The sequence below is a fragment of the Triticum urartu genome, chromosome 6, assembly GCF_003073215.2.
Source record: "Triticum urartu cultivar G1812 chromosome 6, Tu2.1, whole genome shotgun sequence".
Classification (NCBI taxonomy): Eukaryota; Viridiplantae; Streptophyta; class Magnoliopsida; order Poales; family Poaceae; genus Triticum; species Triticum urartu.
The window spans coordinates 104,995,410-105,010,760 of record NC_053027.1 but is presented as its reverse complement, the minus strand read 5'-3'; the positions used below and the strand labels follow the sequence as shown (position 1 = coordinate 105,010,760).

Here is a 15,351-nt window from a genome sequence, read left to right as displayed (position 1 = left end):
TGTTCGGACGTGGAAGCCCTCGCGGCCTTCAAACACAGCGTCCGGGACGAGTGGCTTGCCTGCCACCTCGGTCAGGAAAAACCAAAGTCTATGTAAGCCCTTACCGCTCTGATGACCCGCTTTTGTGCGGGAGAAGACAACTGGCTTGCCCATAGAAGCAATAGCGCCAGCGATCCAGGCACCTCCTAAGTGCAGGACGGTAATGAAAAGCCACGATGCAATAAAAATAAACGTCGCAATAATAATGAGGGCACACAGGACACATCGGTCAACGCTGGATTCAGCGGCCACAAACCCGGCCAACGAAAAAAGCCATTTACGACAAACAAAGACGGACCATCCAATTTAGACAAAATATTGGATAGGCCCTGCCAGATCCATGGCCACCCCAATAAACCAGCTAATCACACCAATAGAAGTTGTTGGGTCTTCAAACAGTCCGGCAAGTTAAATGTTGAACACAAGGGGAAGAGGCCGCCCGGCGACAGCGACGACGAACAGGCTCACCAACCGAACAACGGGGTCAAAAGCAGTTTCCCCCCGACGCAAAAACAGTAAACATGGTATACGTGACACACACACCCCTAGAGGTGAGCGCATGGAACACTTCCTCCGTATAGGAGATCATACTACGGCTACCTCAGCCGAACTACGCAGCGGCCTTGTCACGCCGCATACCATGTCGGCCATCATGCCGCCGGTCTCCATTCAACATGACCGATCAATGTCCATATTGGACTAGCAATTCTTAGCTTCCGCCGTTCGCCTAATATGCCTTCGAAGCGGGTACCCGCATACATAATTATGCACTTGAAATACCCTGGGCATCGACGGAAGCACAATGAGGGTGGGCCTGCAAACCCCTATAACCCTACTTTTCTAATTATCCTTTTCCTTTTTTTTCCTCTACAGGTAGCTCAAGGCCTGGTCACCCCGAGGACTCTACCAGAGTTCGGGTTCGTACAATCACCCAAGGGTTATTCCTGTCAAGGAATCCCTTAACCGAGGACAGGCAGCGCAGACGTGCGACAGGAGGTCCAAAATAACTTTTTATAGACCGCGCTCTCTATTCCGAGCATGTAAAGTGCTTTTTTCCTCAGCTTTCGACCCTTGGCATGTCAAATAGCCAGAGTCGCGGCTTCGTTATCTATATAATAATTGGCATATCACTCAGCTCCCAGTAAAAGTAACCAGTGTCCAGTATTGATTTTTTCCTAATCGATCCGAATTTTTGCTCCTATGGTTGTTTTACACACACACCTCGGCATAACCCGCCAGGGGCTCGGTATGGGAACAAATGAGTTGCCGGCAAGTCCGAACAACTTTATAGCATACTTCGGCGTCACGAGTTTGGCCTTATATGCATCAGCTCCGAATCATGTCTTGGGTCAATAGTTGGGTTGCCCGGCTCCTGTGCTTGCTACCCTACGTTCCGCTCTATCGGCTAGGGAAGTAAAGGGAGAACTACTGCGATTGTGCTTCCGGTTCATCTGGTTAAGCACCTCATTAGAGAAAGCCGAAAACTGACTATCATGATGCGGCGAGATCTGGTCAACCACTCGACGACTTATCGGAATCTTTAGCGATTCTCTCCGTGTCATACGAAGGACCTTTTTCAGATCATTTTTTGCAATGCATCTTATTAAAAATAAGTTGCGTATGTACCAGGGGCTATATCGTAGACCCACCATAAAACTCCTATGGCTAAGTGAAAGTGTTAACGCCCTATAGTCTAATTGCCTGGTTCGCCGCATTGTCACCTCCTTCATGGACCAAGACGTTGGGTCAAGAGTGATCAAATGCTTTTCCGAACACCCCCGTACTTCCTACGAGGGGGCTGAAGTCTACGACTGGAAAACTTTCAGATTATATAAAAACGGCCGCACAGGAGGAACAAAAACTTTCGAGCAAAACATAGAAATAGACTAAATATAAAATTGTCTTTTACAATTCCATTACACCTCACTCGAATATTATGTCTTTTGAGCATTGACCCTCTATCAAGCGGGCAGCCTCTAAGATGTCCTCAAAATAGTGTTCTGGTGCGTGATGGTCCTTGCCCTTGGGTGGACTCTTCGCTGCAACATCGATGGCCCTCATCTTCCCCCAGTATGTCTTGACACGGGCAAAGGCCATCCGTGCACCCTCAATGCACACCGACCGCTTAACAGCGTCGATATGTGGCGCCGCATCAACAAGCCGCCGCACCAAGCCGAAGTAGCTATATGGAATAGGCTCAGTTGGCCACAGCCAGATTATGATGTTCTTCATGGCAGCGCCGGATATCCTATGAAGCTCGGTCATTGGGACATCTGTTCATTCAGCAACAGAGGGCGCTTTGATGCACCAAATTGTGACCAGAAAAGCTTCTCCGTTGCATACCCCTCTTGCGCTTGGTAAAACTGTGCCACATCGGAAGAACTCTTCGGCAAGTCTAAAAACTCGTCTGGAGAACTCCACACTTTGTTAAGCTGAGCATAATTCGGATCGCCAAACTTAGACTATAGCAAGAAGGGCTTACCGGCCGCAATCTCCCCAGCTTGTCGGATCTCCTCACGAGCTACTTTGGATTCAGACCGCGCTTCTCTCACCTCTCGCAAGGCCTTGTCAAGTTCAGACGTTTTGGCTTCATTCTCCTTCTCAAGATATTCACAACGGCTAGTAGCATTTTTTAGTTCGAGCGCCATCGCGGATATTTTCTCCTCGTCTTGGCGTCGAGCAGCTTGTTCGGCCTTTAGCTCAGCCGCAGCCTTTTCAGCAGCCGCATTACTAAACCGGGCCTGCTCCTTGGCCCAGGCCAGCTTCGCCTGAAGAATCTCAGCGGCAGCGGCACCATCTGCAGCCATGCATATCCTAGTATGCAACTTTCAGCGTCACGCCTATATTATAAACATGTATGTGTAAGGACTGCTCTGAATACATACCTTGCGACTCGTCAAGACGCCTATTGATTAACGCAATGTCATCCCCTGCCACATCAAGCTTTCGTTGCAGCTCGACAATATCCGTAGTCCGGGAAGTCATTAGGGGAGAAACAGCCTGTCTTACAATTAATCAGGTCAGTCCCTGGGCATTTCTTTTGATCCTCTGATTGCCTCCCTCGGGAAGCCAATCAGAGTCTCAGGGGCTACTATTTATACATAGGTGCACTTCGTGCATAAAACACAATTTAACATATTACAGTACAGACCTCGAAACCTCTTAGTAGGCCCACAAAGGCCTCGTTCAATCCGCGCTTCGCGGACAGGACCTTTTCAACCACCGTGCCCATCAAGGTATGATGTTCCTCTGAGACGGACGCCTGCTGCAGCATGTTAGTCAGTATATGGTAATTTGATTGTAATAGTAACGATAGCAATGGTAATGGTAACAACAATAGTAATAGTTTTATAGCAGTTGTGACAGTAGTAGCAACTTAGCAAGAACATTATGTGAAAAAATCGTAGGCATTGGATCGGTGATAACGTTAGATAATATTCATCATATAACAGTCATAACCTAGGGCGACACAGAACTAGCTCCAATTCATCAATATAATGTAGACATGTATTCCGTAAATAGTCATACGTGCTTATGGAAAAGAACTTGCATGGCATCTTTTGTCCTACCCTCCCATGGCAGCGGGGTCCATAAGGAAACTAAGGGATATTAAGGCCTCCTTTTAATAGAGAACCAGAACAAAGCATGAACACATGAATACATGAACTCCTCGAACTACGGTAATCACCGGAAAGAATCTCAATTATTGTCACCTTGGGGTATGCGGATCATAACACGTAGCAGGTGCATATAACTTGCAAGATCGGATCAGGAACACAAATATATTGGTGAAAATATAAACGTTCAGATTTGAAATCATGGCACTCAGGCCCTAGTGACAAGCATTAAGAATAGCAAAGTCATAGCTGTCGGCGTTCTGGGAACGGGGGTTCCCGGACTTGCCTGCCTGCGGCCCGCAGCATGGCTCCTCCAGTGGCCCCGTACGGCCCATCTTCGCCAGCAAACATTCAAGACCCTCGCGAGGGGCCAAGCCTCGCGAGGCGAACGATGCAAGACCTCCTCAGGGGCGGCCTCACCAGGCTGGCTCGCGAGGGGCGGAGAGATCAAGGCAAGGCAAACCTCACGAGGTTCCAATGACGTAAGCCATGACGATCAAGACCAGGCGGGCGCCAGGAAGGCGCCAGTAAGCGCAGTGTCCTTGCTTCCTCTTTGGTGCTAAGGAGCCGAGCGCAGGCGAGGAGTTCCAAGGCATCATGCAAAGGTTTCCATATCGGTGCAACAAGACCAAGACCAGCAGGACGGCAGGACGGAGGTCACCGTGGAGCCCAAGACGGCGTCACCACCAGAGCCTTTGGCAGGCGAAGACTACTTTTGTCAGGATAACTTGTACTAGTTGTCTCCCTTCAAATTGGACGTTGTGGGATCCCTTCCCGCTCAATATTTGGGAAGAGGACCAGGGCCTCTACAAATAGGACTAGCCACCACCATAGCTAGGGGCGATCTCATCTTGGATCAGAGCCATTTTCATCCTCAATCACACAAGCTCGCCAAGCACAAGAACACCTCTCCACAGGAGGTTGTTCTTCCCTTGTAACTGTTCATCCTCAGCCCAAGAGGCAATCCACCACACCACACTGGAGTAGGGTATTACACCACAACGGTGGCCCGAACCAGTATAAATCTTGTGTCTCGTATTCTTTGAGCCCGACGAAGCTAGGCCGTGAGGTCGTTGAGTGTGCGAGCTAGAGAGGGGCGAGATCTTCGTGCCCACCCCAGTGTTCGAACCTCAAGGGTTTTGCCGGAACCCGAAATCCGACAATAGCAACATCAGTCCCAAAACATAGTGGATATTAGGGATCAAGCCCTAACAAAACTAACTCGATTACATGATGGATCTCATCCAACCCATCACCGTTCAGTAAGCCTACGAAGGGATTACTCACTCCCGATGGTGAGCATCATGAAATTGGTGATGGAAGATGGTCGATGATGATGAAGACGGAAGATCCCCCTCTCCGGAGCCCCGAACGGACTCCAGATCTGGCCTTCCAATGAAGAACAGGAGGTGGCGGCGGCTCCATATCATAAAACATGATGAAACTTCCTCTCGTATTTTTTTCTCGGGAAATAGGAATTTATAATATCCAGATTAGGGTCAGCGGAGCCACGAGGGCCCCACCACCCACCAGGGCGTGCCCTGGTGCCTTGCGGGCCCAGGGTGGCCCCCTCCAGTGGGTCTTGGCTCCAATATTTCTTATATATTCCACAAAATTCTCCAAAAAGATTTGTCCAATTCTGATAGCTTTTATTTCTGCACAAAAACAACACCATGGTAGTTCTACTGAAAATAGTGTCGGTCCGGGTTAGTTTCATTCAAATCATGCAAATTCGAGTCCAAAACAAGAGCAAAAATGTTTGGAAAAGTAGATACAACGGAGACGTATCAATGGGTTCGATGGGGAAGGTGATGGCTCCGAGATGCTATGGTGCGGAAGTTGACTAGATGTTGGGGAAGAGGGAGGCTTTGATTACCATGTCAAAGCATCTCAACTCTCCAACAGGGAGAGCTGCATCTTATATATTGATTGAGCGAGGCCGAGGCATACATCGTGGGTTGTTACAAACTTCCAACGAGAGGAGGAGAGAGATCTTCCGCACGAAAACTTATCCCCCGCGTCGCCCTCCTTTGGCGACACGGGAGGCGATTCCCAGCGACAGCCTCCACCCTTTCCTTCTCCTCCCTCGTCGCGCCGCCGCCTAAGGCACCGCCGGCGAAGGCCGGGCAAGCTCCAGTGATGGCGGCGGCAGGGCGTTTCCCCAAGGCCTCTTCTTCCTCTCGTCTTGGGAGCTTCTGGCGGCTAGAAGAGGGCCGTTGTAGTTCCGATCTGGACTTGCGGGCGCGGTGACCTGGGGGTGTGGGGCTCCGTGGCGGGCACTGGATGGGCTGGTGGCGCTTGGATGCTCTGGCGCGAGGGCGTGGATCCCCTCCCTCCCTGGTGGCGGCGCAGCTCCTGTCCGGCAGTTCCAGATCTTGGCGTTGCTTGGATCCGGTGGTGGCGCTGCTCGTTGGGAGTGGTGGGGTGGCTCAGCCCGGTGGTGTGCCCCGGCTGCAGCGCTGGGCTGCCGATTCCACAATCTAGATCTGGATCTGGGTTGGTAGGGCTCGGCCAAAGGCTGCAGTCAACCATTTGCCTCGTCGGCTAACGCGGCATGGGGTTCTGGTCGACAGACTTCAAGCCATGGATGTTGGCAAGCAAGCGGTGGCGGGCTGGATCGAGGCGGCGTGGGGGCCTGTTGTCGTGTATAAAGGTGGTGGTCCTCGTGCTCTTCTCGCTTCATGACAACATCATGCATGATCGGTCCTCCTTGATCTGCTCATCGACATGTTCCGGAACTGACGACGGAAATCTTGCCCAGGATATCTGGATCGGATAGAATTCGGTCGTGCACGCTCATTTCAGCCTACGAGGTTCCATGAGGGTGTGGCACGAAGCTCTGTTGGTTGTTGACACCTTGGGACATGTCGGATTCTCGATTTCCATGATGAAGACAGCGGTGGAGAAGGTCATGGTGGCCGAGATCGGAGAACCAGTTAGATGGATGGAGCCTTGGAGGCGATGGAGTCAGCCAGGTGTAGATAACTCACAGGAACAGCAGTGATAAGTGGGGGCGGCAACACTGGCGGATTTCATTTTTGGTGGTACTCCTCAGGTGCCGAGTCGTGACTTTCAGGGTGAAAACCTAAGGTCCGGCCTTCATTGGTTGTGCCTAGTGATTTTCTTGCTGAAGGACTTGTTTTGAGAGCGTGGACTTTCTTCAGGGTGAAACCCTAAGATCTTGTATCGGGCAACGACGGCGCTTGTGCACTGTTCCCTTCTTGGAGGCGTTGCTTTCGGGGGCCTTTTATGTTTTCCGGGTGTTGTATTAGGTGATGGTAGGTGTGTTGCTATTATGAGGAGTCTATCGTTGTGGCAGGACATTTCTTCTTCATTTTTTATTTTTATTTTTTTGGGTTGTGTGCATCCTAGATGTTTTTGTGACATCTTGTAGGTGCAGAGGCTGGGTGTAATTAGTATCTTCGCGGTATTAATATATTTCTTTAAAAAAATCAGGATAGAGAAAATAAACAGGAGAGATAACCGCCTACGGGACTCATCTAACACACCCAACGTGAGCTCCTAGCTAGCCTACGAGATACATATAGAAACGTGACAACAATATGTTAAACAAGTGCCGCCATGGATCAGATCGCGGAAGCGCCGTCACACGCGAGGAGGTCCCACCCCATCCCCTCCTACACAAGACAGGGAGGAGAACACCCCCCACCACCGTCGGCCGCCGGGCTCAGCCCACCAGCGTCCTCCGGCGACGGCAGAGGAAAGGAAGGGAAGTGGTGACCCTGGCAGCTAGGGTTTGAGGAGCCGCCCGAGTTGCCCGAGACCAGGGCGACGCGAGGGCGTGTGGTTGCTTGACTGGTTCTCGGTTTCTTGAAGTTCCCCAATGGTAGCTGACTAATGAATACCTCAGAACTGAATGAAGCTAATCGATGGTTTCTAGTTTACGGCAATTTGCAGCCATGAATCAGGCAAGGCATCGTGCCATGTCAGTACAAGGGAAGCGAAGAGAACGGTGATAACCGCGGCCGCCCATTGGGGGCATAATTCATGAGTGTATCTGGCATGTACTGTCTTTACCCTAATTGGGATATCGGGGCCAGCTCCAGACAAATAGCATGTCACAGTTTGAACCAAACTAGGCTGCTCCTGCAATAAATCTCCCTTTTGGGTTGCACACACAGTAGATGTTCTTTTTGGGGGATGTCCATGGATAGTACCTGCCCACCGATAAAGGCATGCAGTGGGTTCACAGTTGATGCTACGTTCTGCAGGTATGACAAAAGGCGAAGAATTAACAGCGAGTTGATGGTCCAAGGCAGCAGCATGGACAGAAAGCACTACTGTACTATTCAAGCTGCTTCCTTAAACCAGTACTGCCGCAGGATCACACGAGGTGATGATAACTAGTATCAGCCTAGTGGCCACGAAGGAGCGGGGAAGCTGACGGTCTCGACACATTGCCATCTCACTGTCGGCAAACATCTGGAGAAGGCACGGGGGAAATGCGGGGGGCAGTGCTCCACCTTGCGGCTTCGGCGCCAGGTTTCAGTTTCCCACTGCGACGAAGGCAGGTCAAGATTGCAAAGATGATCCGGGAGGCGAGTCCGGGTCCCAGCCGAAGATCTGAAAGAGATAGGGATCACCAGAGAGGGATCACAATGGGGCCAAGGACAATGCGCGTATCTTCGAAAAGGCGGTGGTGTGCGTGCGTGCGCGCCTGCCTTTGCATCCAACTTTAAATTTGTCGCAATCCGCAACCAAACAAACCCAAAACCAAACCAAACCAATTGTAACACGTTGGCAGCGCCAAAAGAGACTGCGACGCGACGTCGAAGCGTTGCGGCGAGCACTGAGGTCACAACAGGCATGAGGGAATGGAGAAACTGATATGTGATTGGGAGAGAGGCCGTCACATTCACCCTCCAGATACACCACTGGCCTCAGGAGAAGGAAATCGTTTTTCTTTCAGCCATTAATTCAATGGGTGGGCACTCAAAAATGGTCAATCAGATAGGGACCCAAAAGGCACATAGCTTGCCTTTGCAGGTGGCAAATTATACAACGATCAGGTAACTTCCCCCTCTTGGATCTATCTACATGGGCTACTTGTAATGATACTCCTTATTACTGAGAACACTGCTAAATGCTATATCTGTCATGATCACAATAGAAATACTAACTTGGAACAACATTCAAATCATAAGTTGCTTATAAACACAGGGAACGCAAGTTATATATTTCAAGCCGAACGTAGAAGGATTAGCTCACTAGTCACTAACTCCAACTAAAATTTGGAGAGTTGATCAGGATTAGCTCACTAGTCACTAACATAATTTCATGCAATAAACTCCTACTAAACTGTGGGGAGTTTTACCACAGCATAAAGGCTTATCCTCGGCTAACATCGTCAATAGTTACATTGTGGAACCAGAACACTATCAGTGCACAGAACATGACCAAAACAAACATTAGGCAACACGGGTAAGGAGTCTAATATTAGAGGCCCTACATCAACAGCATTGGTATTCCGCGGAACAAATCCGCATCGGCGTGCATACCAAATATGTCATAGTTACTACTAAAATGGTCTATATCACACGCATGACATAAACATCGGAATGCTGACGGCTTTGCGCTACACTTGATCTATGTGCTTTGGTTCCAGTTCACAAGACTAGGACGAGCTGCAGAAACATACTTAAAAGCCGAGGGTCGCAGGCTCCATATCTTCAGAACTCGACAGAACCCACCGACGCGATTACGGTGCTCAGGCTTCTCGATTCCTGCCTGCCAGCGTAGTTATCACAACTGTTGCCGAGCCTCCTCGCAGGAGCCGAGCTCAGGAGGTCGATGCCCTGCTTTCCCATCTGCTGCACCTCCTGTGGCGTAAGTATCTTTATGCAAGATACGCTGTTGACGAATTCCCTGCAGATTACATGATCCATGAATGTAAGAGTGGACACAGAAACAGTGGCAAAAGAATCTTGGGAAATTGTTGCCTAAAAACTTACTGCCACGGATCATCGCCAACTAGAAGGATATCATCCTCTCGGTCAACAAATACAAGCTGCCAGCCTGATCTTGCAGGGTCCTCCAACTGGCCGTCAAGGCCAAATAGGCGCCCTACCTCGCTACGAAGTTCATGGTAGCTGCTAAACTTAGTGATGTCCAGCAACCTTCCAAAGGCTCCAGATTTGTACACCTACATGACAAGGTTTGTCAGTTCAAAGTGCTTTCATGGAAAAAAATTAGAAATGTTATTGATTCGATTAGGTGGGTAAGTCAATTCGGTCACCTTCACGAACGCTGCAGTCGGTTGATTTACATGATCAGAATTTTCCGAAAATGACGCGTATCCTGATTCATCTAAGCAGCCTGAACTAGCTAGTGCTTCATTCAACGGAAAATCATTCTGAGAAGGGCTCAGGAAATTGCACGTGGAATATGGAATCGTGCTCGAATCATTGTCGTCCTGAAGGCTTGCAATGCAACCATTGTCCTCCTGAAGGCTGGGAATGCCACCTTGCATTAGAAGTGACTGAGAGTCTATATTAACACCAAATAAGAGGTGATTTTGATTATCAGAATTCCCATCTTGATCCACCAAGCACTCTCTTCCAGGCAATGGTGCTAATGAGGAGCTTTGTGGTATATTAGAAGGCGCTGAATCCAGGTGTTGTATATGCGGCGAGTTAACATGAGAGCTAGAAGGGATCACAGACTCCATTGCAACCCGCTTAGATGACCATGGGTCAGAGACAGGCACAGGGGTGGTTCTTGGCACGCCTTGGAGGTTCGAACCTGCTTCTGAAGGAAATGGTCTCAATGTGTCATGCATGGACGGGACGTTCGATGGAGAAAGAGAGCTGATATTTCTGTCTTGAAGGTTCTGCTGCTGTGAGAACGCTGAGACTGTCTGCAATGTGGAAGGTGGAGACTGATTGGTGGAGGAAAGCTGGGAGAAAACCGACAACCCATTTGGTACACACTGAAAGTCAGGCGAGTGCTTCTGTTCTTGCATTTGTTGATGTTGTGGTGTTTGCATGCACTGTGACTGTTGCTGCTGGTGCTGGTGGTGTGATTCTTGCTGCTGCGGCGGCGGCGATTTCTGCCCATTAAAGGATTGGCAGCGCTGAAGCTGTTGCTGGAGGTACTCAGACTGATTATGGCCTTGGATTGCACTGTCATTGATGTTTTGGTGGTGCATCTCCTGAAACTGAGGCTGCACTTGCTGCAGAATCTGACTCGATAGAAGAGCAGATCTACCAGCAATGTTCTGAGGCTGCTGGAACTGCAGCAGTGTAGGCGATACTTGCTTCGTCGTGTTCTGAAAAGCTGCTGCTGACATTGCTTGGTACATGTCAGGTTGCAGACCAAGTAGGGAACTATCCATCATTGGCTGCATCCAAGGACTCATACCAAGTCCACCAAAATTGAATGACTGAAAACCTGGGTTTGCTCCATCTCGAAGCCACATGAGAGAAGAGGTCAAGTCATCCTCCTTTCCACCTGCAAAAAACCATCACAAGTAAGATCACTTTTACCATTATAAAAATGAACCGGTAAAGAATAAATAATTGATTGTTCACTGATATCGTTTGAAGGTATTGACTAAAGATGCAATCGTCACCTGTACCATATAAGGAAGGCAATCCTGTTGGCCAAGGCCGCTTCAGCCGCATAGGGAAAGGAGATGAATACATCGGGTAAGTCGTCAGAGGCTCAATCTCCCAAAGAGACACCCTTGGTTGCCTCTCTCCAGCAGTTGACTCATCCCATCCAACCTGCATGGTTCAAGAAAAAAGAGGGCATGCTCAATTTTAAAGCACATGGCAGAAGATGTCTAAAATATAAAAACATACCATCAACTCGAAATCAAACTAGTAAGCAAGTAAAGGTCCGCCTTTACTGGCAAACAGATAATTCTTATTTCAAGATCTACCTTAACAGAACGCCAGTGTGAGTTCGGCCAACGAGCAGGATCAAGGTCACTTATTCCTGTAATTGTTCCCATGTATCTACAAGAACACATGGGCAGTTTAGGCCACGTATATCACGTGCTACTGAAAACATGGAGCTCACTACGACAGCAGAAAACAAGCTAGATAGATATACATATAAAAACGGACGCAAGTCTAACGGAGCCAGGTGAAGAAGTGGTGATAATTTAGGGAGTTCTGAAACAAGTTCTCTATACAGATAATACAAAGCACTAACACAAAGAACAAGATATAAAAGGCATCAAATGACTTGTCTACATTCGATACTTCGGGCAAGTGGAATCAAGATAAGGAAAGAGCTCCATGTGATGTACACACAACATCACATCACTATAAGAGATAAACACAGTATTGACATACCGCCTGACACTGGATTCTTCTGTCTCGAAAAGCATCCGGAAACGCATGCCCACAGATATACGGGTATGGTACACAGCCTTTACATACTTAGCCAATGGTATGACAAACTCCGAAGGGCTTGCTCTGCAGAACACGTTGACAAATCTGAGTATCTGAGAGGATAATGATCAGATATATGTAAGAAGTTGTTCTACCTTGGATTATAGAAAATAGTGAACCGGCTATTTGTTGATGCAGCATGAGCAGCTGCAGCAAGAAGACCTATATGCATGCTGTCACTAGACAATACTGATGATGGCATAACCGTCTGCGATCTATTTGCTCGACGTATTCCCAGAAGCAGCTGATTGTTGTCATTCCTGATCAACCAAAGACACAAATGAATATCAGCAGAGAACTCTGCCAAGAACAGTAGGGTATGGAGAGCACGAACTGTTCAAAAAAAATAAAAATTGGAAGAGCAGATGTACCAGATAAATAGGACAGAGTCTCCAGCGACCAGTCTCTTCGCACTTATAAAGACGCTCCAACCTGTCGTCAGAAGATGCCGCTTTGGTTGACCTGCACCAACAATTTGATTTGAAGTTATTTTACATCATATACTAGTTTTTGAATCTTACACGAGCTGCATCGAGCAAGGCTGTATGTAATGAGGGTATATACAAGGCTATACGCACTATACACTACCAAAAAAATCACAATCGTAAGAACCAAGAAAAGTAGCTGCAAGATAACTAACCTCGAAAGATATGGCGGAATTTCCACTCATTGCCATGAAGGTCTTTTGCCACCAACTCCTGTGCTGGAGGCTGCTGAGTGAAATCCTACAGAATTATCAAAGGAAAATATATAACTAAAATGATACAGTTCAGTTGATCTGAAAATGTAACATGACAGTTCAAAAGATACAGCAGAGAATTGCTGACCAACAGCACGCACCAGCGGAGGAAACACCTTCTCCGCTGCTCGGCGGGGAACAGAGAATCCACCATGGGTACTGGTATCACTTGCAGTTAATGTTTTGCAGAAATAATTCGTTGGTTGTTTGCTAGCATTGCCCAACTCAGCAGGTAGAAATGGGTCCTTGAGTTCTTGCTGCAAACAAAATCAAGATACAGTCTAAGTATGCTACAAACAGAAGTACATGGACAGATGGCACTAGGTTGGAAATCCTGTATTACTGGGCTGAGTGGCTGTAACGTCATTTGTGCATAGACCTCGTCTGTCTCTGCATCAGCCTGAAGAAGGAATGAAAGCAGCAAAGTTTATGAGACAGTTAATTACAAAACAGACGCGCTATATTGCTCCGAACTTACGTGCATGGTCACATTATGCAGTTGGCATATAAGCTGTGGAGGCAGATTCGGATAGTTGGGGATCTGCGACTCCATTTCCTTGTTTGTTGATGCCGATACCTATGGTAGAAACTCACTATGTAAGTCCATTGGTGTCTAAAAAATCTTCAGTTCTGGCAGAACCATTAAAGATCTGCTGCAAGACATGGAACTCAAAAGGAAACTCACAATAGGAGGGGGAGAATGAAATCTATTTTGCAAACTGTACTGGTACTTGTATGTATCTACAACATTTCAGTTAAATCTCTGTACTGAGAGGAAGAATCCTAACCTGCTCACTGTGACCTTGAGGAAAATACAACACCCGGCTGCCGACTGCAGGCAAAGAAACGAGGGGTCCGGCACAGGCGTGCCACAACTCTGAATTTAGGCACCTGTGCTCTTCTGATGCTGAAAAGGAAAATCGTCTGAGCAGGAGGCGTAGCAGATAATTGAAGTTCAGTTAACAACACTAGCTCTAGGAAGCATATTTCAGACGCATGCCAAGTTCAGAAAATGGTTCCTGCATCCTACAAGTGATACTACTTCTACACCTTTCACCGGGGAAAATGTTTTTTCGCGAGAAAATCCGCACTATTAAATACAAGAAAATATTAATTCCTTTATAAACATTTAAATGGGCAGACTGTAAAGAACCAGGAACAGTGTCATCAAGTGTATTAGTGATACATTAACATGACAGTTATGTTGTCAAGAAGCATATAAATCACCCAAAGAAGAATAAATTGATAGGTTGATGGGGCTCACATGATTGCACAGATTTAAAGCAAGCAAAGCGAAAACTGCCAACTGAAATGCCAAGACAGTAATACCTTCGGGCGACGCCGGCTGATCCGGCAGGCCACCGCCGCCGGCGGCGGACGGCGAGAGATTCATGCTTGACGAGAGAGCTAGAAGGCAACACAGGAGCCCACGAGACGGAGAGGCGAGGGAGCAGAGAAAACGAAAGAGGCTTTGTTTTCCTGTTTCTACACCAAATCACGAGCGCTTCCAAACAGCATCACCATCGCTGTCTCCTCCCCCAAACCGGCCAAGCCAAACCTCTTGCCTCCGCTCCGCCGCACCCGGCCCGAACGCGCGGTCCTTTTCGATCCGGGAACTCCGAATTTTCGAGCCTCTCGATCCAAGCGCCCCAGCCCCGCCTCCGGGAGGCCTTCGGGAGCAGGCGGCGGCGGCGGCGGGAATGCGCCGCCTTTGCGGCCGCGGGAGCTAGGCAAAGAAGCGCGCCTCCCGATTGCGAGAAGGCAGCGGCGCCTCAGATCTCGCCGCCACGGGCTCCGGAACGGCTGCTCCCGGCTCCGGAGGACCCGGCCGTGGCTCCACGGCAGATCCGCCCGCCGCCGCCGGTGGCGAGCAAGCTGCCTCTGCTGCTGCTGCTGCTTCTTGCCTGTAGCTTCCTGGCTGCTCGTGCTACTAGGGAGTAGAAGCGAGAGAGAGGGAGGGGAAGTGCACTTCTTGTTCTCGGTGCTGTTCTTCTTGCTGCAGCTTCTGCGCCTTGTGCTGCTGCTCCAATGCAGTTCTTGGGGTTTTAACCCCACGAGTGGTGCTCGCTCTCTCCCTCTCCCTCTCTCTCTCTTCTCTATCATGCACTTTAAAAACTAACTTTTTCTCTGTGCAACGTGCATGCTTCCGGTAAGTTTTTTCTACGTTTCTTCTCCACCGCACCCCGTGTAATTCATGCAAGTATTCAGGTATGTACACGGCTGAAAAAGGTATACTTCTAGTACCACTGAAGTAAATTATCATGCAGGCCACAACATAATTTGCCATCTCGGACGTCAAGATTTGCCATGTTTAAAAATATGATGTCAGATTTGTAGTGAAATCTACTTATTTATTTTTACCATTTGCTGAATTTAGTTTCTACCGCAGACAGATTTCAGTTCACTTTGAACTTTCACGAATATCAGACAAATTGGTCCACGAACAAACGTCAATGTGTTTTCTATACGACTGGCAAAACCATTTTGTGCCGCTCGATCTGTTGATAAGGAGATGACGGAATGCTCAGGTAGTATG

The 15,351-nt window shown here is 48.5% G+C and overlaps 1 protein-coding gene across 2 annotated transcripts; it reads right to left on the bottom strand.

The window, feature by feature from the left end:
• Positions 1 to 8,926: 8,926 nt before the first annotated feature.
• Positions 8,927 to 14,898, bottom strand: LOC125516030 (auxin response factor 6-like). Of its 2 annotated transcripts, none has more exons than XM_048681512.1 (14): positions 14,145 to 14,898; positions 13,604 to 13,722; positions 13,294 to 13,392; positions 13,159 to 13,215; positions 12,917 to 13,072; positions 12,717 to 12,801; positions 12,448 to 12,538; positions 12,172 to 12,336; positions 11,978 to 12,100; positions 11,560 to 11,635; positions 11,254 to 11,401; positions 9,913 to 11,126; positions 9,629 to 9,819; positions 8,927 to 9,542 (listed from the first exon to the last, which is right to left on the bottom strand). In XM_048681512.1, the coding sequence occupies exons 1-14, from the start codon at positions 14,206 to 14,208 to the stop codon at positions 9,347 to 9,349; spliced, it is 2,784 nt and encodes a 927-aa protein (XP_048537469.1). In that variant the 5' UTR covers positions 14,209 to 14,898; the 3' UTR covers positions 8,927 to 9,346. The 2 variants fall into 2 exon arrangements, with proteins under 2 accessions (XP_048537469.1, XP_048537468.1); XM_048681511.1 differs by having other exon boundaries at positions 11,248 to 11,401; positions 14,145 to 14,897.
• Positions 14,899 to 15,351: the final 453 nt, after the last annotated feature.